Source organism: Leptosomus discolor, chromosome 5 (genome assembly GCF_034619465.1).
Source record: "Leptosomus discolor isolate bLepDis1 chromosome 5, bLepDis1.hap2, whole genome shotgun sequence".
NCBI classification, from domain to species: domain Eukaryota; kingdom Metazoa; phylum Chordata; class Aves; order Leptosomiformes; family Leptosomidae; genus Leptosomus; species Leptosomus discolor.
Window position 1 is genome coordinate 12,963,944 of NC_141395.1, and position 24,762 is coordinate 12,988,705.

At 42.5% G+C, this 24,762-nt stretch overlaps 1 protein-coding gene across 2 annotated transcripts in view; it reads left to right on the plus strand.

Moving 5' to 3' along the window:
• SEMA5B (semaphorin 5B) overlaps positions 1-24,762 on the plus strand; it is a 135,678-nt gene that overhangs the window by 53,863 nt on the left and 57,053 nt on the right. For both annotated transcript variants that reach the window (XM_086464975.1, XM_086464976.1), the window contains exons 4-8: positions 1,753-1,815; positions 13,074-13,172; positions 13,978-14,191; positions 16,767-17,052; positions 21,735-21,870. In XM_086464975.1, the coding sequence (XP_086321101.1) occupies positions 1,753-1,815; positions 13,074-13,172; positions 13,978-14,191; positions 16,767-17,052; positions 21,735-21,870 (798 nt within the window). The remainder of the gene's footprint in view (positions 1-1,752; positions 1,816-13,073; positions 13,173-13,977; positions 14,192-16,766; positions 17,053-21,734; positions 21,871-24,762) is intronic.

Here is a 24,762-nt window from a genome sequence, read left to right on the forward strand (position 1 = left end):
GGTTGTCAAAAATTGATCCAAGGTGCAAGGATACTGTGGTTAGATGAATATGGGCTAGATTTCAGACTGGGGATCAAAATGCTGCTGCGCAGTTGTTTTGCAGATGTCAAGGGCTCCTGGGAGTCACCAGCCAAAATTCCTTGCTCTCCTGTGATGTCTTACCAATGTGAGCTCTCTCATCCAGTGACATATCCCCTCTCAGGATATGGCTAAATTATCCTTTCCAGCAAGGACTTATCCCAGCTGTCATAAAAACACTTCTGAGGCACAAGCTTTTGACCTTCAGCGTGGATTGGACTGCCGTACCTGGGAGGTATTTCCCAAGCAACTCCCAGGGACAGATCTGTGCTCTTCCGTTCTCCCACCAGATCGTTGCCTGTGCTCATGAAGTCTTACTTCAAGCCAAATTGAATTGAATGCTCAGCTAATGGAGAAAAATGAGGTAGAAACATCTTTTCCCCACATGTTGTGTATAAATGCATTTCCTGGGTGGTGCTATTTTTTGCGGTTCTGAGCGAGTGTCTTCATGGACCTGAGCTGGGGGTGGGAAAATCGATCCCCTGTTCTTACTGGTCTCCCATCTTTCTCCTGCAAAAACCATGATTTATCATGTGTTGAGGGGACAATTTCTGTGGAAGCCTAGAGTTTAAAAAAATATATTGGCTGCAGTGAGAAGGGTCAAGAAGAGTTCAGATCCGGACCGAACTTTGAAGCCATTTCCTGTGTTAGTAATGGACTGGGAAAAAATAGAAATCCTGGCTCTTTTAGGGGAGTTTTGGATCTGTATCTGAACTTTGCGAGCCTGGCCTTTCCCCATGCAACGGAGCTATTTTTCTTGTACTCAGAATAATGTATTATGTATAGTTTGGATGTTTGTATGTTTTTTCACCTCCAGCTAACAATACCTGCTTGAATTTGTTAGGACTATTTTAAAAAAGTGCTGAAGGGAGGAAAATTGCAGAGGGCAATTGTATGGTTGGGTATGTTGCTGAATATTTTAAATATAAAAGTTCTCTCTAACACAGATTTGCTGGTCTTGACTTTTCTTGCAAAGGAAGGGGCCTCTTTGCTCCAAAGCAGTCAGTCAGAGCTGACCAGGGATCCTATTTGCTCTCGGCCCCCAGTCAATAGTGCCCTCAGTCCTAATGCCTTTTACTCCATCTCAGGATCTGACCCAACTTGTCTGGCATCACAAATAACCATCCAATCTTTCTCCCCACTTCTTGTCTCTCCAGGTTTCGCCCTTTAGCTCCCAGTTGTTTTTTTATCCAGCTTACTTTGCTGCGGGGTTACTTAGAAAGTGATAATCATGTGGATAATCTTTAAGGAGACCGGTAGATTTGTGCAGAACTGCTGGACTTTGCTGTAGGGAAGGTTTTTATTTTGGCAATGAAAGCTGGCTGTTTATACAGCACCATCCTCTTTGAAAAGAAGGTGATGGCTCAGTGTGTGGGGCCTTCCGGTCCTGGTCTTGGACCTTCCAGTTGAATGATGATCAGAAGTTGTATTTACATGTAAATTAAAGTCAGTCCTCTGTTAACATTCCAGTTGCTTCTGCCTCTGGACTTCTCATCTATTTATCATTTGTGTGCAGTGTGAGCACAGTAGGAGCAAGATACATGTTTACCGTCACAATGCTGCTTTTAAATTGAGCTGTGTAAATTGGCTGAAGATACTTGCTCTTGTTTTGGGAGTCTTCAGACATGGTGGTTGGTGGCATTGTCATGTGACTTGTGCATTTTGGTTTCTCAGGCAACAGCATGGGGTTCAGATGAAGACACCAGGAGGTCCTGTCAAAGTAAAGGGAAAACAGAGGTAAGTTTTGCTTTGTGACAATGATGCTGTGGGTAAATTTATTTGCATCATGTGAAATCCACACAGGGAGCATCTGATACCAGCTTGAACTTGTAAATTTGCAGCAGTTCAGATCTACCACCACAAGTGTATAAGCACCACTGAGCAAGCCATTTCAAAGGCCCCCTGCCCAAGTTATTAGACTTGCTCTGCATGAAATTTAAAGGTGATTTCACTGCTGGAGAGGACACAATTTGTGACACATCAAGGAGCAGAGTGGTGGCAATCCAGGGGTATCATCTTGCAGTGGGGTCTGAGGCTGGGCAGGTTTGCTTAGTCTAGGCACTCAGCAGTGAGCCCCTGGCATTCGGCCATGTGGGCATCAGTGCTTGTTTGCAGTTAAGAATTCATCTTTGTATAGTTCACTGGAACGTGAGAACTGAATCTGCTAGCATACTGCAGTCTATTCAGGTGGAATATCACAGACCTCCTTCGGAGGCAGGTGCAGTCTGCTAAACTGCAGTTTAAAGTAAGAGCTTGAACTAACGCATGCTGTCCCAGAAGTTCGAAGTTTGCAGGCATTTCTGATCCAAACACACATCCTTTCTGCCCCTCTTCTGAGAAGCTAAAACAAGCCATTTATCTAAAAGTAGGAAATATTTGATTTTTCAGATGTGATGTTGGTACTGTTCAAAAATCTTCAGGCCTCAACTGAGAGACTGTCCTGTTGTCCTTAATACTACACTGCAAAGAGTTCTTAGCCTAAACCAAAGGAGCTGGACAAAGGATAAGAGCGAATAAGCACAATCTTTTCTTAGACATGGGCAGTCCAGCGGAGAGTGATTGTGTGGCTGTCCCAAAATGCTGGAATTCTGTCAAGTTCCAGTTCAGTGCTTTAAACGCAGGATTGTATGATCTTCCATGTTCATTTTATATAATAAGCTTTATGTGATTACTGTATTAACTTGTATATACACAAAGAAGCTAGCTTGAATTTTGCCAGATAGGCAACAATTTGCTTCATGTAGCTGTGGAGGAGTATAGGTATCCTAGAACATCTGTTAGAGTTTCATGTAGGATCCTTCTTATGTAGAAAAACACCATGGAGACAAAATGGGTTGGGTAGGTGAACACCAAACATGGCCAGCAATAAGAAGAAAAACCCAATAGAGTTGGACAAAATTAAAAAATTCTAAAATGCAACGAATGAAGAATTTTTGAATTTGTAGTCAGGAAAGGATTTTTCTCTTTTCTTCCATTGTAAAGTTTGTGAGATTTAAATTGTATTCTATTGTTCATAAAAATTTGAATTAATAACCCGGAATTATTTTGTCAGCCCCTGGATAAAGGCATACATTTGACTGAACAAATTCTAGGATAATGTAATTTTATCTTTTTTACTGTCATGACAAAAGAAAGCAATGGTCTGAGTATCTTTGCTGCTGCCTTCTCGCACTGCAAAGTGTTTGCTGAAAATTTCATTAAGATAATGCTCTGAACAGCTCAGTTTATGCTGACTGTGATCCAGAGCTTGAATTTTTTGGTGGGCACAGCAGCCATGAGTGTGAAGTTATGAGGAACAATAATCAAGCAGATTGTTAGACCCTTCTTGACATACAATTAATGGCGAACAGAGGTATTGACTAAGAGTCTGACAAGAAGACATGAAGCTACAAAGGCAGAAGGATTCTACGGTAGCTAAGTAAACTCACATCTCCCAAGTCTATATCTACTCTAACGTGTGTGTCCATGGCTGAGTCTGTCTTGGGGTGAGTCTACACATTCATTGTTCGTTATACTGCAAAGAAACGACTTAGTGCTACCTCAAAAAATATCAAGTTGAGCCTAGCCAGCTGGTGAAGTGCTCTACTCCAGCTAAGAAGTCCAGCTCTGACCCAGCATCTCTGCCCTTGGCTGGGTAAATGCAGCAAATGAGGGCAGCACTAATGGGACTATTTCCGATTCAGCTGTGCAACAGTGGTACAGGATGCAGAGCTCTGTCTGCCTCAGCTCTGCTTTGTCAAAACTTGACTAATAGCAGTTTTCTACCTAACACAGATGATTTGATGATAAATGTGTTATGGAATGTCAGGCACTTCGATGTGTGGTGATGGAGGCTAGAAATAAGGAGGACCTTTGGCTCTTGCATTAATTCACAGTGTAGTTTGCGTAAATTATATAACTGGCCTATTTTCTTTGCCCATTTAATAATGTAAGTATTTTAGGGTGAGGTTTTCAAAGCCACGTAGTGTATTAAAATGCCTTTTTTCCACGTCATCCTTATGCCTGTTGAGTATCCAGATCAGATTCTTCCTGCTGCATAGAAAGTCTCTTCCTAAAATGCTGAGCTTTACCATAAGGAAAATAAGAAGTGCAAGAATAAAAGCTACAAAATGTGTACCACAGAATTATAATTGTTATGGCGTGATGGTTATGCCATATTTGAATACATATTGGCCAGAGAAAAGGGAGATGAGAAATCTGGGTCCCAGATTTAAGGTTAGAAGGTAGCGTTTCTTCTCACACCTTGTGTAGCTCTGGCCACAAATTTCACCTGCTTATTCCTAACTGAGCTCAGTAACTTGTGTTTGGCTGCTGCACCTTTTTGAGGCAAGCAAAAAATTTTGAACTGAAGGCCTGAAGCACATGGGCCAACTGTGTGCTTTGCTGACTTGTTCTAATGGCAGATCACCTTCCCTGTTAACAACATGTACTTTATTTCCTCTTTGGATCTGGCTTCACTTTTGAGTGGCTGGGTCTCATTTTGCCCTTCTCTGCTAGATTAAAGAGCCCTTTAGTTACCAATATTTATTTTTTACAGAGGCACTTATATGCTCTTGTCAAATCAGTACTTGGGCTTTTTGATAACGTAAAAAGCTGAGTTCTCCAAGCATCTTTCTCTAAGTAATTTTTCTGCTGCCCTTGAATATTTTTTGTCTGGTTTCTGCACATTCCAGATTTTCACCTATATTCCCTTGTCAATCTCTCTAATGCCAGAGTGTGATTAAAACAGTCTTCCACCTCTTATTCACCTTCCTCTGTTCATATATGTGGTGGTTTCGTAAGCTCTTCTGCCATAGGAGATCATGCAGAGTTGCCTAGCCACTGCAACCACTAAATCCTTTCCACAGTTGCTAGTCTTGGGATGTAATCTCTCAAACTATACATAGAGCCCTTTTGTTTCTTGCTCTTTAGTACATAATATTTTACAAAAATTGAGTTTGTTTGCTGGGTCCAGCTCAACAACCATCCTAGGATATATCACTATATATATATAGTGAGGCATTGGCCTCAGTGGTAATTACTATTTTTGTGATCTTTGGGTTACCCACAAATGTTTATTAAGAAAAATGTTGATACTGGGCTGGTACCATCTGATCTGGGGCCTTGCTAGAATAGCAAGTTTAGGAATGGTTTCACTCTGATGACTTTTTTCAGCCCAGTAATTTATCAGTTTTCAATCCATTAATCTATAAGTTCTTGAACCTGATTTTAAATTTAACTCTCTGCAATATATCATGTGGTACTAAAACAAACACCTCTGAAAAGTCTCTTTCATTTATGTTATTTTTATCAACTAAAACTTGTGGTTTCCTCAACGAACTGTGCATGCTTTACTTGCCATGTCTCTGGAGATCCATGCTGGCTTCCACAAGTAGTCATTCTTATTTTTGCAGCATTTATAAAATGTATCATAATCAGCACCTTAAAATTGTCCCCTGGAAAACATCCACATTACTGAGAGACAGTGCAGAGAACAAAGTCAGCATTATGCTGCCTTTCTTTGTCTTTGAAATTAAATCACCCAGAGGTTGTAGTTAAAATGAGTGATGGATAGAGCAGAAGGGGAAGAGGTGTATTTAATTTCATTAGGAGTTGCTCAGCTTCTAGTTTGTAATTGGTTTGTTTCTGCATTAACAGTCCACATCCACCACATCTAAGGAATTTTGCCTGACATGGAAAGTTGTGGCTTTCTAAACATGAGCACTTTGGTCTTTCCCTTGTCTAAGCACAGAATTATTTGTTAACTTCCCAAAAGCAGGACATCATCATTTCAAAACGTGAGAGGGAACCATTTGTGAAAATGGCATTGCAAATGGCAGCTCTTATTTGCCGTCCTAAGAGCTTTGCGTAGCCAGGAGAAAGACGATGCGCTAAAAACTTCTGGAGCAAGAAAGAACCAAGACACCTGACAGGCATCCAGCTACCAATTGTCCCACCGTATTGCCAGTATAGTTTCTTTCTTTTCTTGTATGATGTCCTGATGCTGGTGGGTCATATGATTCACGCAAGGTTACAGGGAAATCCTAGCCCAAGGCTTCAGCCCAACTAAATGGCTTTGGTGCAGAAATTGCTGAGCTAATGGAGGAATCAGCTGTTTTGGGCCTTCAGGTGGCTCTGTGTCACACAGAGGATGTGCCCTCTGATTATCTAGTGGAGCTGGGAATCTTGATGCCACTTACAGATAACAGGCATCCAGGTAGGACAGGCACCATATAAATCCCCAGCCAAATAGAAATAACTGAGAGGCAGTCAGATATTTTTCCCCCCTTTGTAACTCTTCCTAGAGATCTGAAGCTACATTCCTAGTACTTCTGCTAAGCTATCGTTGTCCCCAAATTTGATTTGAAGTCCATTAAATAAAAACTTGGCTGGAAAAATCATTAGCAATTCTCTTTGCTATCTATTGTGCTCAAAGGAGTAAGACAGCTTTGTCAGGGCATTGGCTTAAACTGATTAATAGAATTGTTTGTCCCAAGAAATAAATATAGATATCTGAAAGTGTGTTAATAACAGTGCTTGAGAACATGTTAGCTCTTGATCATTTTTTAACAAATTGGAATGAACTGCAACAGATAAGCCAAATGTTTGCTTCAATCTAAAGTGTTCTTGAAGGGGTAATGTGGAGTTCTCTGCTGGTTGATTCTCTGAACTCCAGGTTGTACTCCAGGAGTTTGAGTTTCTTCTACCTACTGAGGATGGTAGACCGTCTGAAACAGCTCCTTTTCCTTATACAGCATGTAACTATGTTTTTAATCTATGATTAAAATATATCAGTATGTGATGAAATAGCATTAGCCTAATAAAAAAAGAATTAAAAAGATCTCTGACAACAGAGCTTAAGTGGTTTATTCAAAGTAAAAGCCTAATTAAAGTAGTGCCTATATATGCTTATGCTTTCAAAGAAAAATACGTCTGTACAATGAGATTAAGGGCTTATAACATTTCAGAACGCCAGTGTTCAGAGATGACAGAAGAAATAACTCAAGAAGCACCTATAGCTGGCTTATTCACAGGATTCTGAAAATGTCTTTTTGAATTTTACCTCAAACCAAAGCTGGCAGGAGTTAAGCCCCTCCATTTGCTGATCTGTCCACTTGAATGAAGGGAATAACAGGGCACCACTCTTGGTTCTTGGGTTTGAAATGTGCTTTCAAAGCAGCCTGACATCTCTGTGAGCTAGAAGGAGGCCTGGTTCTGTCCCCAGTCATGGACATTACAGCATTCACAGACAGACACGTTTAAATCTAAATGCTGCAAAGAATGAAATAAATGAGGATAAGATTAAACTGGGGGCACATGGGAGGGAGGGGTTTCAGCGAAGTTTATTCTCCTAGTGACAGTGAGACCCTGTGCCCTGTACGGTTGAGCATTAAAAGTCACATACTCTTCCTTTCTAGGAAAACAAGGGTCATTAGACTGGAGAAAAGTGATACCTGTTCAATTTAAGGACTTACCTCAGACAAGAGGCTAGTACCAGCTAATTTTGAGGAAGGAGCAAGAACCCCAAAGTGGGTAACATGCAATTCCTAGGAAAATTTGAGATATGCTTAATGCTCTGGCAGTGAGCCACAGGTTTTTATCAGCTCTGCCAATATTTAATAATAATCTCAACTAATATAACTGGGTTATTCTCATTAACCATATAAATACCCAGTCTTCCCCCTTTATTTAATCCTTAATCTCTTGATCCCAATAATATCTTCTGGTGATGAGATTTGCAGACTGATCATACACAGATTTAACTGTCTGCTCCATAATGTGAGAGCAGGATCCAAATACTGTCTCGTCTGGACAGAGTTGGGTTCAAGTGTGCCAGGTTTTCCAGCTATATTAAAGCCTTTCTGAATTTTGCCTCCTGCGCGCCTGAGTTCTCCAGCCACATGGAAGAAACTGCATTAAATAGCTCCTATTTTCTGTAGGGGTTTGTGAGATCATTTTACTAACCAATTGCCTCAGCTACAAATTGTCGCAGAGAGCAGTGCTGAATGAGTTTTCAGCACAAATCCAGGCTGGTTTAAAGAACAGAGAGGAGGTTGTTCCTTGCTGGTTATTTTGAGAATACGGTAGAAAGAGGATCTAATGTAAATCTCACTGACAGTGTCTTGAGAAAAGTCCTGCAAGCTGGAGCATTTAAGTGGTTCGGTTTCTTCTTTGCTTTTGTACTGGCAGTGGGTACAGCAATAAGAAATACAAGTTGTGCACAGTATTGCTCTTCAGGCCAGGCATGTTAGAGATGTGTGGTCTGGTAGTTAGACCTCTGTTGCTGTCCTTCAGGATCTTCTCTGACTCAGTGTGTCACCATGGCAAGTTCTTTAGCTCCTGCATGTTTTGATTCACCCAGCTGAGAGGACAGGACAGATCATGTACATCTGTTTGAGGACATTACTTTGAGACCAGTGTACGACACACACATATGATCAGTGCTCTTCCTTCAGGAGCACGGAGCCACGTTACCATCATCAGTAAGGCAGGTCCAGGGAAAACACCTGCTCAGTTAATTCATAGGAATAACTACAATTGGATATGGCCCACACCTAGTAGCATTGTTATTTAAACAGATTAGAAAACATCCACTAGTCACCCCAGTTTCTGCCTCTGAAATAATTAGCAGGCTTGGTGCATCCAGTTCCCTCAAAAGTATCAGCTGTCAAATGTTTCCAGTCTAGCACCGCATCCATACAGACTGCACTCTTCTGCTCTTTGCTGCCACAGCTGGGAATGGGCTAAAAGTCACAGATTAAATATTCTGGTGCAGATTCAGACAGCAGCAGATATGTTTGCTCAGTATTGTTCCTCCTCTGTTTCAGTAAATAACTTCTGCTTTGGACTGAATGGGTACAAAGAAAACTGTACTTAACTAGGCTAAAATAGCACAGTATTTTACCAGCTTCCAGCATCCTTACCAAGCCAGACTACTGCACCTTGGTGTAAAGTGTGCAACTGCTGTATCACTGCCAGTAGACTCCAGAAGACCATCCAACACATGACCTCGCAGAGAAATTCTTTTTTGTGTGCTATCTTCTCAGCTGGGAAGATTTTTATAGAAATTGAAGTTTGTTAATCTGTAATATAGTTTGGTGCAAAGAAGAGAATTCCACAAATTAGGATTTTAGATTTCCACAGGACAGAGTTTTAGTTAGGAATATATTGAAGCACCTAGGCAGGAAAGGGTCCAGCAACATAAATGGTATTAGCTGGTTTAGGTCAGAAGCTATGCTCAGGCTCTGCACAAAGCAGAGAAAGGTGGAAGTGGAGGGGGAGCAGATGGGTACTCTCTCGCTGTGTGAAATGTGGGTACAGAGCTGCATTCTGGGTTAGAGGTCAGATCAGTCATATTCTGAAAACAAAATGCTGTTGGGAGAGGAGCCCATACCTTTTTTTTATAATATGCCCTCAAGAATTTCTAGTACTTCGCAGTTAAATATATACTGGTCCTAATTTTATCGATTGTATAACTGTGCTCTACAGAAAGAGGAATTACTTAATCCACTCATGAAGTGCAGACATTTCTAGGGCAGGAAATAACTAACAGGACTCAGAGCACCTCATAACAATGACAGGAGAGGGCAGAGAGGCTGGCAAGCCCTTCATCTTGTTAAAGGAAGCAGTGAGACCTCTATTCTCAACACAGCAGGTGGGACAGTGCTTCTCAAGGTCCTATTTGATAGACTGATGCACAGTCACCATGACTGATCTGCCTGTGGAATAAGAAGTGCTGAATCAACCAGGCTATGAATTTAAGCTGTCATTTTTGGGTGCCAGGCATTATGTATCTGATCCCCAGTGGCCTTCCTGAGACTTAAGACTGGCAGCACCTGCTCTATGGCTCTCTGTAGCCTCTGCCCAGGCTGAGCAAGTCCTCCGGGGCTGACTCTGGAGTGCAGTCGCTGTGATCTTCTCCATTGAAAAGTGTCTACATTTAGCCCATACCCCACTAAGCTATAACAGTTGCTCTAGCACCTGATGACCCCTCACCAGTCAGGAAGGGGGACTGGGAAAAGGAGAGCAGACCCATGGGTTGAAACAAAACCAGATTTAATGAAACAGCACTAATACCAGCAAAGGTATACAGAGTTATAATCAGCCAAATGAACATGCAGCAGTCGCAACTAAAGGACAGCAGTCCTTAGGAGCAGGGAGAAGCCAAAGGGGGAGCAGCAGGAACCCCAGCAGGCCACCAGCCAGAACTCCAGCAAGAACCCCACAGGAGCTCCCTCTCCTCAGCAAACCTTCCCCCTTTATAATGACCATGACATGACGGAATGGGCTACCCCTGTAGCTCACTCAGGTCAGCTGCCCTGGCTGCCGCAAAACTGCTAATGGCCTGGCTAGCATGGCTGGGCTGGGATTCTATTGCAGCCAAACCAGGACAAAAAGCAAGCTCCACATGTCATGCCCATGCAGTTGCTTGTCTGTAGCTAACGCTGGTGGGTTTCTGCTAAATGCCATCCTTCAACAAGTTGATTTCCATACATCAAATGAAAGGAGATAGCACATAATCCAGCTAAGCAAGCTGCTTCCTTTCCAGATGATGGGGAGTGTTTTTACACTGCTGAATCTTGCAAATGAAGTCTTCAGGGAAATGTTCAACAGCGTGGAGCGCTGTGAGACAGGGAAGCTAGCAGAGTATTGCTGCTTACAGAAGGAGAAGCAGTGTCTGAAGCTGTAGGCTTAGCTTAGTGGCAATTTACAATCTATTGGAGGGACAAAAGCAAAGCAGCCAGGATAACCCAGCCAAGGTTGTTATTTTTTAACGTTTCCTTTTCTGTTTACAGTAGGATGTAATAGACTTTCTTCACTTGGAGCCCTGTGGGTGCCAGTCATTAGCCATTGCTCATATCCTTCCCTCTGAGATGGTCCCAGAGCCCAGGGCAGGCGGGCTGGTGCCAGGCTTACTGTACATCTCTCATCGGGGCTGTTTGTATGAACCTTGGGGCAGGCAGCTCGCGAGGCTCTTGCACTGCCTGTGGGAGTTGCACGCTAGTCACACCTCCTTTTCCCTGTGTATACTGTTAGAAAGTCGCTGCCTTATGTGGCCTCTTCCTCTCCCACTGCTTAATTCCCCAGAGATACTCAGCCTGATCTGAAGTCCACAGGTCTCTGCATATGAGGCTGTGGGGAGAAAGAAAGACTGTGGCTCTCACAGCATTCTCCTAAGAAAGCTGGCGGATCGTGGCCTAGACAGGTGTACACTAACGTGGATTAAGAACTGGCTGGACGGCCGAGAGTAGTGGTGAATGGAGTTAAATCCAGCTGGCGGCTGGTCACAAGTGGTGTCGGTATTTGGACCAGTCTTGTTTAATATCTTTATCGATGATCTGGATGAGGGGATCAAGTGCTCCCTCAGTAAGTCTGCAGATGACAACAAACTGGGTGGGAGACTTGATCTGCTTGAGGGTAGGAAGGCTCTTCAGAAGGATCTGGACAGTCTGGATCAATGGGCTGAGGTCAATTGTATGAGGTTTAACAAGTCCAAGTGCCGGGTCCTGCACTTGGGTCACAACAACCCCATGCAACGCTACAGGCTTGGGGATGAGTGGCTGGAAAGCTGCCTGGCAGAAAAGGACCTGGGGGTGCTGGTTAACAGCCTGGCTGAACATGAGCCAGCAGTGTGCCCAGGTGGCCAAGAAGGCCAACGGCATCCTGGCCTGTATCAGTAATAGTGTGGCCAGCAGGAGTAGGGAAGTGATGTGATTATGCCCCTGTACTTGGCACTGGTGAGACCACAGCTTGAGTGCTGTGTGCAGTTTTGGGCCCCTCACTACAAGAAGGACATTGAGGTGCTGGAGCGTGTCCAGAGAAGGGCAGCAAAGCTGGTGAAGGGTCCAGAGAACAGGTCTTGTGACGAGTGGGTGAGGGAACTGGGGTGGTTTAGTCTGGAGAAGAGAAGGCTGAGGGGAGACCTTATGGCTCTCTACAACTACCTGAAAGGAGGTTGTAGTGAGGTGGGGGTCAGTCTCTTCTCCCAAGTAAGAAGTGATAGGACAAAAGGAAATGGCTTCAAGTTGTGGCAGGGGAGGTTTAGATTGGACATTAGGAAAAGTTTCTTTACCTAAAGAGTGGTCAAGCATTGGAATGGGCTGCCCAGGGAAGTGGTGGAGTCACTATCCCTGGAGGTGTTCCAAAAACGTGTAGATGTGACACTTCGGGGCATGGTGGTATTAGGTCAATGGTTGGACTTGATGATCTCGAAGGTCTATTCCAACCTAATGATTCTATGATTCTCTCCACAACATGAAGGAGATTCGCTGAAAAAAACCCCTGCATCCTTGTGCTGCCACCTCTACCCCAACATAGGATGACAGGAGCCCCACACCTTTGGGGACTGGCATGTGAAGGAAGTTATCTATTTGTACCAGCAAGTGGTCATGCAGCTGAGAAGAGGGGATTTGCTATTTCTCACTGGCCTGGCCTGAAAGACAATCTGCTTCTACCATGGAAAATCCTGAGCACACAATCCTTGTGGAAGGCAGGAAGTAACAGCCTGTTCAAGCACGAGATTCTCCTGACTAGCCTGGTCTATTAAAGAGAAGTTCCTGCTGTTTTCCTGCTGGCACTGGTGTGAATTATAGTGCAGATGGACCCGCTGTCCTTCACTGGAGTTTATGTCTGGGTAATGTTTTCAAAGCTGCGGCATTACTGGGAAAAATAGGTCAGAAGTATCGTCATGAAAAGAGGGAGGAATCCTTCTCCAATCTAAGCACAGCACAGAAAGAGGCACTTGTGTAGCTAATACTGAGTCAACCTGATGGATAACATCCTATCCAGGGACTGTGCAGGGCTATGATTAGAGAAATAACCAGCAAATTGGCCTTGCTCACTTAGACCACTAGCTCCCTACAGCTGTGCACTGCTTGATGCGGTAAACCTCGGCCTGAGTTAGAGCTAAGGAAGATGTATTCCAGCTGCAATATAGGTAATTTTGTTTAATGTAATAAAAAACCCCCACCATCTCCTTTTCAAAAATCCTTTGTCTCTGTCTTGTGTTCCTATAGGAAGAGTGCCAGAACTATGTCCGAGTGCTGATTGTTTATGGCAAGAAGGTTTTTACCTGTGGTACCAATGCCTTTTCGCCAGTGTGTTCCAGTCGACAGGTCTGTTTTGCCTCTTTTACAGTGATGGAGAGGGCTGGATACATGCTTTGGGGAGGCCAGTCATTTGGCAGGGCATCATGGCTGCAGAGAACATGTTCCAAATGTAGCTGATCTAAAATTAATTTGGTTTTCATCTTTGGGTTCTTTTGGGCTGCTTTGGGACACTGGGTTTATCTGCAAGTGGGAAGCAAAAGCCTTATGGGTGAGCTGGATCTGGACAAAGTGCTGCTCATGTAAACCTTAGGTATGCTGCTGACAATGGGGAATATAGACAAGCTTAGCTGTGAGTACCTCCTGATCTGAATACTTGAATGTTTCCTTAAAATAAACAGCAAAACTCCCTTTGGCTTCAAGGGAGGCAGGAACAGGTCCAGAGCAATGTTTATTTTTGTGGGTTTTAATGCCAATATGCATTCAGGAGGTGTCTGTGGAAGATGGGAAACCTGTGCTAGCAGCAGGAGCACCTGATTACAATGAGTGGGTTGGAGCCTACAGGCTTTATTGGCTGGGGAATTATCCTCACAAAGCAATAGGATCAGTGAGGCTCAGACACAACTTCTTACATTGGCAAATGATGGGTGTAAAGATCAATTTACAGTCATCACTGACATGACATTCTTCTTCATTGGCAAACGATGGATATAAAGATCAATTTACAGTCATCGCTGACCTTACATTCTTATAGCTGCTTGTTTGTTTAAAATCAGGGTTTTGCTTTTAGGTACTTGTGGGCAAACTGAACTCTCTATACCAGTAACAAGGCCAGATGCTCTTTAAATTCTCTCCTCTCTCCTTTTAAATACAGGTAGGAAATCTTAGCAAAATCATTGACAGAATTAATGGAGTGGCTCGGTGTCCCTACGACCCTCGGCATAACTCGACAGCTGTGATTACATCACGAGGAGAACTCTATGCTGCAACTGTAATCGATTTCTCTGGACGGGATCCTGCTATTTACCGCAGCCTTGGAAATGTTCCCCCACTTAGGACAGCACAATACAACTCCAAATGGCTCAATGGTAAAGTCATGTGGGTCATATCTGAGCACGAGGTGTATTAAAGTCAGATTGACAGGCTTGTAAATCTTTCCATCTGTTTTCATGTTGAGATCCGTAGTTACGGTGGGGAAGGGCTTCCTGTGCAGTAATCGATGCAGCTTAGAAGACGTTTAAAAATAGCCTGGAAGTACTTCAGAGAAGTTGATTTAGAATATAGAAAGTGGATCACACAGGCTACTTAACATGTATATGGATCTCTGTCATGCAAGATGACCAAATACATCATTTTAACAAGAAATCACTCAAAGATTTGAAGATCAAAACCAACTGAAAGCATCATATTGTTGACCCAATTCTGCACAGTGTTAAGCATCCTCTACTTCCACTGACTCAGCTGAAGATGGTTGCTGTCAGTGCAAGATCAGTCTGAAAATGAGAAATTTCACAGCACATTATGTTCCATGTGAACCCATGCTGTTATGGATTTATAGTTATTAAAAGCAGCCGTTACCCCAGTGTGATAATACCCTGCATCAAGCAAGCTATAGAACTGCAACCAGTAATTCCTGCACCGAGTTCACAGTTTTTGATGGGGGCAAAGCACATCTTGTCTAAACAAACTGTAGTGATGGAGACTCCAATACTCCCCCTCTCTCCTTTGACCAAGGTAAGTTGACAAGATACTCAGACTCTTTCTATTGGATTTCAGGACCTTTCAGTCAAAGATATGAGCAGTGGGACTGTGCACTCTCTGGAGCCTGATGAGTGAACTAGGCTTCTGCAGGCGTATTGAAGTCAGTATGGAAATCTGGAGTTTCAGAAGGATGTCATCAGGCAAGACTGTAAATGTAGGACCGAGAAGCAGCATAACCCATATGAAATTAGAAATATATGTCTCTTGTCATTGCATGAATGAAGAATTCAGAAGAAAGCCACATTGGAACAGGGGAGTTTAAGGAAAGACAAACAGAAGCTGAGTTTCTAGTCTGTGACTGGAAAAACTAACATGACTTTTGGATTTGTAACCTTGTGCAGCGTTGGTGACATTGGAGTAATTCCATCCTGTTCTGGCCACTTTTCAACAAGAAACATAAAACTTGAAGATGATTCAGAGAAGAGCCATGGAGCGATTTGAAGCTTGGAAAGCCTGCCTTACAATGAGAGACTTAAGGAGCTCAATTTATTTATCTTTCTGAAAAAGAGATAAAAGGTGTTTTGTTCATGATATGGAAGTACTTACATCAAGAGAAGATTTCTGGCAGGATAAAGTTCTTTAATCTAGCAAACAAGTCATGACAAGAGCCTATGATTGGAAGCTGAAAGCAGATAATGTCAAATGGAAAAAGAAGTACAGGTTGCAGCTGGGTCAGTCTTTAGTCATTTGGAGAAGTGACTAGAGAAAGTGATGGGTGTAAAGCCATGTGACATTGTCCAGTAAGATCAGATCTCTTTCGAAAGATATTGTCTAATTCACCTGTTAGTTACAGGATCTGATGGTGGAATTACAGGGTGAAATTCTCTGGTTCATGTTAGACAGAAGGTCAGATTTGTGATCACAATGGTCCCTTTAAGGTTCACTGTTTGTTTGAAGGAGAGAGTTTGACAGGAGATGCTTTGCAGTACCCTCCTCTGTACCATCATCTGCCTCCAAACCTACCTTGCAGCAGCAGCAGCCAGCAGCCTGCCTTCCTCTCCCTCCACCATGTCTCTGTTCTCCTTTCACTCCTGGGCTGCAGCATTAAAGGAATTCTGTAGTTTCATTTTTTCTTCTTCCTTTGAGCATTACTCAGAAATGAACATTGTAAAAGCAGCCTATAAAACCAACAGGGTTGGTTTTTTTTTTTGCTTAGTCAAATATTATTCATGGGCCAATCTTTTCCCTTTGCCAAAGAAACTGTTGGGATAAAAGACCATACACTTTAAAGCTTTGTTAAATACCCAATTAAAATATTCACTACAAAACCAATTTCAGGTTCTTTTCAATTCTTGTGAAAATAATAACAATAATTCCAGGAAAAAAGAATTAAGGCAATTGCTTCAATACTGTCAGTCTGTGGCATGGTTTTGTTTTACGGACATAAGATAATCTTTTGTGCCTAGGAACTGGAAAGGCTTTGTGATAAAAGCCAGATGTGATTGCACTGGCAGAGTAGGTTGAATGTTTCAGTGCAGCAGTCTGGGGAATCGGGCGGATGCACGCAGCATATTTAACACATCGTAAGGTGCACTTCAGAAGTGAATAGGTGAAAGAACGCAATGGGAAGGCTTTATGTTGTAAAATGAGTGTAGGTACAGAGAATAGTCATGCATATGCAAAGTGTTGATCTCTGCTTTCACTGAAATCAGTAGCAGCTTTGCCAATAAAGTGGGGAAACAATGGGGTTTTTCCAAGATCCAAAAAATGGAACTAGGGCTGTATCCCCATATATCATTATCCCCATGTACTGTTTTTATGTCCTCTGCTGACTCCAAATCCCTGTGGTCCAAGTTTTGACAGCCTGTGTAAAGGGAGCTGGCGGCATAATGCATTGAGCAAGCCAGTGAGCACGGATTGATTTCTGACCTGTATAAATCTCTTCAAATGTTTGTTTTTCAGAGCCTAACTTTATTGCTGCCTACGACATCGGCTTGTTCACCTACTTCTTCTTCCGTGAGAATGCGGTAGAACATGACTGTGGGAAAACAGTGTATTCTCGTGTTGCAAGGGTTTGTAAAAATGATATTGGAGGGAGATTTTTGCTGGAGGACACATGGACGACTTTCATGAAGGCTAGGCTGAACTGCTCCCGCGCTGGAGAAATCCCTTTCTATTATAATGAATTGCAAAGCACTTTCTACCTTCCTGAGCAAGATCTGATCTATGGTGTCTTCACTACTAATGTGTAAGTTGCACTGATTTTACTGCCCTTCTATCCCCAGCAGTCTGAGACTGACAATATCCCGATTTCTTAGACAGTCTGAGCAATCATTTTTGAAAGATGCTTTGGCTAACATGAAGGAATAGATAGGTCTGTGTCATCCATCATGGCAATATAGCCTTTAGGACAATGTTTTTAGTCTATGGTTCATAGATTCCTGGAGTCCATATAAGGTGACTGTGCAGCTCTAGGGTAACTTAGTTTGATATAAACCTGGGCTGGGACAGGTTTCTTAGTTTTTGTAGTGGCAATGCTACTTGTGTAGTTCAGAGAGCTGGTCTAAGAATGACTTTTTGTCTCGGTTTGGCTGGGACAGAATCCCAGCCCAGCCATGCTAGGCAGGCCATTAGCAGTTTGAGTCAGCCAGGGCAGCTGACCTGAGTGAGCTACAGGTGCAGCCCATCCCATCATGTCGTGGTCATTATACAGGGGGAAGGTTTGCTGAGGAGAGGGAGCTCCTGTGGGGTTGTGGCTTCCTGTTCCCCCTCTGGCTTCTCCTGAGGACTGCTCTCTAGTTGATTGTGATCACTTGGATATTCATTTGGCTGAGTATAACTCCTTATATCTCTGTTGGTATTGGTGGTGTTTCATTAAATGTTTCACTTTTCCTTGTGAGTCTGCTCTCCTTTTTCCTGATTCCCCTCCCTGGTTGGAGGGGTTGTTGTGTAATAAAGTGACTGTCATAGTTTAGCCCCTGCTACAGGCTGATGGTAGACAATTTTCAGCCAGGCAAACTGCCTGGACAATCTGACCCAATTGTGTGAACACTGGGGCTGGCCCATGGCGTGGACATGTACGTGTGCTTGGGAGAGAAGGACTGGAAGGAGGAGAATGAGGCAGATGGGATCACAACAGCCTAGACTGAAATCAACATAAATTGATGTTGAACAACACTTCATAGAAGCAAGGTCATGCAGGCTACACAGCATTTGACATTTCCAAGGGGGGCTGTACCTCCACTATAGACTGTTTCAGGTCCACAAATCAAAAACAGCATTGGAACTCTTGAGGGGAAGGCATGAGTTCTGAAACTTCATAATCACCTCTTCTTGGCTTGATATTGAAAAAACTTGTAATTGGAATGATTTAATGTAGCTGTGAAAGCAGAAAGGAGAAGAGGAGTTAATTAAAAAATATATTAAAAAACTCATAATGTATATTTTTAAGTCAGGAAAACTCAAATAACTTTTTCTCTGCAGCCCAAGGCTAGGATGATAAGTTTCAAGCTATAACCAGTCTGCATGGTATTGAGTTTCAATAATACATGTTCTCCAGGGGGGTGTTATCCTGATGTTTAAACTAGAGAATGAAAATCTGAGTTAGTTGCTCCACAGGACAAACACTCAAAGTGCCTTCCTTATGCTGGGTAGCCAACTTTTTTGAGGTTTTTGTGTGCAATGGAGTACTGTTCAGTATGAATAAGGGTCTGTTCCCAAGAAGCTCACAGCAAACCAAAGAAGTGAAGCCCCACTGAAGTACAGGCCTTCCTGTTCTAATGTGTGACTTGCTGGTGTGACAAGGCTTGAACTTCAGCCCTTGAAGTCACAAAGTGTCAGCACCAGCTTCTCAAGCTAAAGCACTGTTGGGAGTTTCACTATGAGAGTCAACAGAGCCTGAACGTTATTCCCACTCTGTAAATGCCAAGAAGTAGGCAAGTGTTTGGCCACTGTTGTCCATCTTCCATGTTTTGTTTCTACACTGCCATTGCCAACATCAGCCAAAACTGAGCTAGTGGAGAAGCAACTAGGAAAAATAAACATGATTGAGCACTGCACCTTGACTCTGGACTTTGGGGAAAATCTGTCCTGGGATTGAAAGGAGCATGTGTCATGCTCTAAAAACATTCAGAGGATGTTAGCCAAACTTGCTGAACATTAAAAGGAAAGGAAACCTGGCTACTGCTTTAGGCGTTTGAGATGACACTTTCTTTTTTAATTTGGCAATCAGAAGGGACTTCTATGCCCATAGTGATAATATTTTATCTATCCATTTGTCCATTCACCCAGCCAAGAGCAGAAGTTGGAAATGAGAAAATTATTAATAACAGTATTATATTTATCAAATTGGTATAATTTTTAGGCTATACGGGAGGAGACATAGGCTAGCTCTGGTCTCCCAGGTTTAACGTGAGATGTGATGAGTGTTAGTCATCTACTTTAGGTTACACTTAAGTCACTCTTCATACATTACAGATGTATGTTCTCTCTTGTATCTTCCGAGGACAATATAATATGTAACATTTGTGTAATTGAAGAAATGAGTTATTGATAATAGCTGAAGTTAGATCAAGTATCGTTTTGGGTCTACAACACGGTGTTCTTTTGAGAGTTCAAAGAGAAAACGTTCCAATTTGTCATCTGACTAGAGAAATAATGGTAATTATTCTTTTAACTTCCACTGGGACTTATATCATGCTGCATGAGCTCTGCATACCAAAAAGGGTTGATACATGCTCCAGTCTGAGTTTCTTTATAGCAGAATACCAATGCATCACAAAACTATGACTATTTGTTTAAAGGTATTTTTATTTTGGAAGGTTCATGTCTAATGCATTTAGGGTCATCTTATAACAAAGCAGTGTTAGTGGTTGTGGTAACTCCCACATACAGGTTTATTATTTCATGTTGTTATACCCAGCTGAATCTGTGGGAAAGAAAGCTTTTTGGGGAAGCTGATGATGAAATATATAAGATGTTTTTATTAAAATTTTTCTAGGGAGTAATAGAGACAATATTAAAACCTCCTTGAACTTAACCTGTTCTCTAAACCACCTAGTTAATCACAGGAAGTAGGAGGTGGGAATAAAGGAGGCTGCACTTCACACCTAGACAACATAGGAGCCAGCTGCACAAGTTGATGTCACTGGCTTGAGACTGGGATCAAACTTTTGCTAGGGATGGATGGGAAATATGCTAGGCCACAGATGGAAAGGAAGATGGGCCACAGATTTAATGGAAAACCTCTTTCCTTCCTCTCTAGCAAAGGGAAAGGTCTAAATGGTGGAGTCCTTAGCAGAGCCCTAAACATATCCCTTTTTTTTTAAAGGTATTTTTGTTAGACTAGTGGGGTTTTAGTCTTTCTTTTCCTTTTTAGTTTTCTTTCTCATTCTTTTTTTTTTTTTTTCCCCCATGTGAGCCTCAAGGCATTACTTATCATCCATCATTAGCTTTGTCTTAAGAGCTGCTGTCTGTGAGCATGCACTGCGTCAGCAGTGTTCAGACAAAAATGGAGAAAGGTTTGCCCAGCGTTGCTTTGACATGTTCAAAGTGAGCTGCTCCATCACTCCAGAGATGGAAGGGGCAGGGGCAGGAGCAGAGAATAGGAAGACAAAGCAAGAAGTTCTTCCTGATGTTGTATTGCTTGGAAGAAATACACTGTGAAAGAATCTGTTCTTCTGCTTTCCAGCCTGGGATTGTGGAGCAAGGCGCTTTTTTTTTGTGTGTGCAAGAATGTGTAATTATTGGTTTAGTAAAAAAAATGTGTTCTTTTCAGAGAATTCAAATTACTTTAATTAGCAGAAAGATACATACAGCAGGGATTGGGTTATTTAAAAAGGCACCATGACGAGTCAGTCTCTTGTGCTATCCCTATTTTTAGTTTTATTCTGACATCTTTTTCTCTAAACGTTGTTCTTTTCCTTTAAAAAAAAAAAAAAGAGGCAGGGGGGAAGGGGAGATCTGGGAGCAGGTTTTAATTTCAGGTTACCACTTAGCAAATGTCCCTCTTTGGGCCAGCTTCGCTGAGGTGCCTTCACCATCTGGGAAGTGCCCTCCAACCCTCCTGAGGCAAAAGGGGCTGAGCCTGCTCAGGACCCTGCAGAAGTTGGTCCTCCATGACTGAAATGGGACAGTGACGGCCAACTGATCTGTATGCGAGTCTGACTGGGCAGCAGAGCACTCCTAACACAAATTCCCTTCCCAAGAGTCCTTCCGACAGTGGCATTTCCCCAGCCGTGCCTCCCCTGGCTGGTGCGTGCGTGGTGAACAGTCTGCCCGAGACAGATGCTGTTCCCAGCTGGGAACACAGAGTGAACTGTGATCATTGAAAACAGAGGCTTTCACGTATTAGCAAGACCTTTTTGCGTGCTGGGCTGCTGTAACAACCAGCATCTTTGCACTGTCACTCTTTCCCTTCCCCTGCATGTGTGAGCATGCATGTGTGTATTTTTATATATTTTTTTATATATATATATATATATATATATAATATTAAGGGATATATATTATGGCTGAAGATTTCAGGACCCTGTTGAAACAGAGTTTCACCTTGAGAAACACCATAAGATTAAAAATTAGGTTGTTTGTAATCAATAAAGATAAATGGGTTGTTAAAAAAAATAAAAATAAAACCAGACACAAATAATCCAAGCAAATTAAACTGTATTCACCTTTCTTGTCAGAACTGCTTCCATGGCTCTTAAATCACAGACGTTTTAAAACCAAGCTTAAAATTAATTCTCAAAATTGTCATGCAAGCCATCTGCATTTTACAATTTATTTATTTATTTTTACTCCCTGTGAGGTTGGTATCAATGTACATCTACCTAGCAATTTACATGTATTTTATTTGAGTGGAGTTTGACGTTTGTTGTGATGAAAATGTCAATGTTCAAATTATTAAATTGATTTTTTTCTCCTCTTTTCCAGAAACAGCATAGCTGCCTCAGCAGTGTGTGCCTTCAATCTGAGTGCCATTACTCAGGCATTTAATGGCCCTTTCCGATACCAAGAAAATCCAAGATCAGCCTGGCTGCCAACGTTAAATCCCATCCCCAATTTCCAGGTACTGCTGCTGCCCTTCAGTTTACTCCAGTCCCTTTTACATTCTGCCACTCCAGTGGGTTGATTTGTATGGGGCTCATTTTTCCAGGTAGACCCATGGTGCAGATTTCTCCATTTCTCCACATTTATGAGTGTTTTAGTCTGTGGAGCTCTTTGCCACATGTTCTTGAGACCATGTGATTTGTGGCAAAAATTGAATGGTTTTGCTGATAATAAGAATGTTCAGATTTTTTATAATAATGAATAATTTAAATCTCTGTTACACTCATCACTGAGATGTGAACTCCAAGAACGTGATCCTCACAAGGGGACACCAAGACATGTCCCCACTGAAACTAGGAAGGATTGAAAGCTGAAGCTGGACAAACTCAAACTAGAACAGAGACAACCTATGTTTTTAAACAAGAAAGGTAATTAAACACTGTGACTGTGCAAGGATGTGATGAATTTTCCATCACTTGATAGGGCCCCTAAGGCTACCTGCGTTTCAGTGCAAGACAGATGTCTTTCAAAGACATGGTAGCTCAGCCAGAAGTTATGGATGTGTTGCAGCAGTAACTGGTAGAAGAGGAAAGAGGAAGATGGTCACAGCGGTTCCTTCTCACCTTAAAAATCTTTGGTTTTATGAATGAGCAGCATTCCAGGATTACCAGTTAAGGCCAATTTGAAAATTATAGAACAACTTCAGTTGTTTATGCCTGCCCAGATTCAGTCAGTGAGGTGCAGAGTATGTGTGTGACAGCCACAGCAAACCTGTGTCTTCTGAAGCATGAGCCCATTATACAGCTCAGTCCCTTCCCACCTGGGGAATCCTAGGGAGAGTGGACTTGTCTTCCTGTCCTTGCTTCCCCATGGTGAATCCTTTCAGCCCAATTGTGTGAATCTGGCTCTCCTTTGATATGGCAAAGGTGCTGAGGCTGCCTGCAAGTGCCATCTGCCTTCAAGCTGGTGATGTCAGGGACCTTCCAAAAAGGACTCTGCAGTCACCTGAAATCACAGCAAGAGCAGATGGGAGGCAGCTCCATGCTGCAGGCAGGGACATGCTTGGCTTCCTGCTGAGGAACCTGATTTCTCCTAAATTCCCTCATGGACGTAAGTGAGGGCTTCTGCCTGTACAAGGTGGGGGACAGATTTGGGCTCTCGGTCACCCCCTAAGCTTGGTACACTCAAAACCAAGAAAGCAAGCTTGGCTGAAGGCCCATCCAGGCCAAAATGTGGGGGGGGTTTTTTGTTGGTTTTTTTTTTTTTTTCCCTCCTTTTTTTTTTTTTTTGTTTGTTTGTTTGATTGGTTTTTTTTGGGGGGTGAGGGGGTGGTGGTGTTTGTTGTGGGGTTTGTTGGGGATTTTTTTAAAGTTTAAAGGGAATATTAAGGTTAACTGAGAATCAAGAGCTTTCTGTCCCTTGCTGAGCTAACCCAGGAGGAATAGAAAAGGACTTTGGAAAGCATTTCCATGTAGTGAAAAGTATCAGATAAAATGTGGAGTGCAAAGATTGCAGCAGCAAGATGAAAGAAAAGGGTCAGAGGAAAATAAGGAAAGGAAAAGGAGGTATGTGGCAGACAAAAGGAAGATTGCAAGAAGAGATTAAGATGTTTTTCAGGTACAGGAGGAACAAGAGGTCAGTGAAGGGCCTTTAGGAGATGACAAGGGTAATTTAGTGACAGAAGAGGCAGATATTGCAAAAAAATTAAATTAATTTTTTTTGCCTCAGTGTTCACAAGGGAAGATGAGGGAAGGATGCCAGATTTTTTTTCTTTTTCTTGCAGAGAGGAAGGAGAAATACTGAAGGATACAGAGGATCAGGGCAGTGCAGATAATCAGGAAATTAGAACAAAACAAAATAAAACCAAACCAGAGGGATGCTGTGTCAGCACACGGGCTGCCAATAGCCCAAAAGGATTATCTGTGACTTGATGAGAACAGAAAACAAAACCAACAATGACATTCCTGCCACTGGGATTCCTCCTTCAGTGACACTCTAGAAAGGAAAGTGAGTGGGGAAAAAAGCACCCAAAGCCAAGACAGTGGTGTAAACCAGAAGGAGTATAGGAGACAGCAGAAGAGAGAGATCTAAAAACTCTTTAGAATTTGGAATGAGTCATGAACTAAAAAAGACCATTGCAATAGAAAAGAAACAGTAAAACCGACCTGAGGACACATCAAAAACCCACTGATGTTTTCTTAGTCTGGCTAATCAGGAAGATGCTTAAGTTGATAAAAAAAGTGACCATGTTCATAGGTGGTGGGAATTAGTATCAGCCTGTTCGCCTAGTTCACACAAGCTCCAAAATGTTGTAGAGCTTAGTACACCAGCCATTAGGATCTGTATTTATTGTGTAAATGTGAGCTAAATTCCTGTCAACTCATTTTAGCTCACAAGAGAACTTCTGCATGGTGCACCTCAGAAAGGCAGCCACACTGCAAAGAGTTGCTGTGATGCATGTCAAGAGTATGCATGTGGGAAATTTGTACACTGTAGCTGGAGTGCTGTAAATTGACATTGTAATTTGCAGTATGCGAACTTCCCTTCCAAGGAAAGCCCAAACACCAGGACCCAAAATGAAGAAAAAGATATTTGTGGGGTTTTTTCTAATGAAATTACTCAGGTGTGAGCTTCACTTAGTGAGAAACTGTGCATGGACTGAGTATGGAAGTTGGCAGGATTTCTAGTTGGACCACTGACTCCTGTGGCCTTGGTCAAGATAAATACCCAATCACCCAGCTGTCTTTTGGAGTAATAAATCTTCTGCCCACCATGTGTGACATTGTGGGGAAGAGCGAAGATCCAGCCCTGGCTACTGGTATGGACCACAAAACTGCATGGAAAGTTTAATCTTGCATTGTCTTTTGAAAATGCTGGATTCTAGAGATCAGTGTGAGGTAGAAACTCGGGA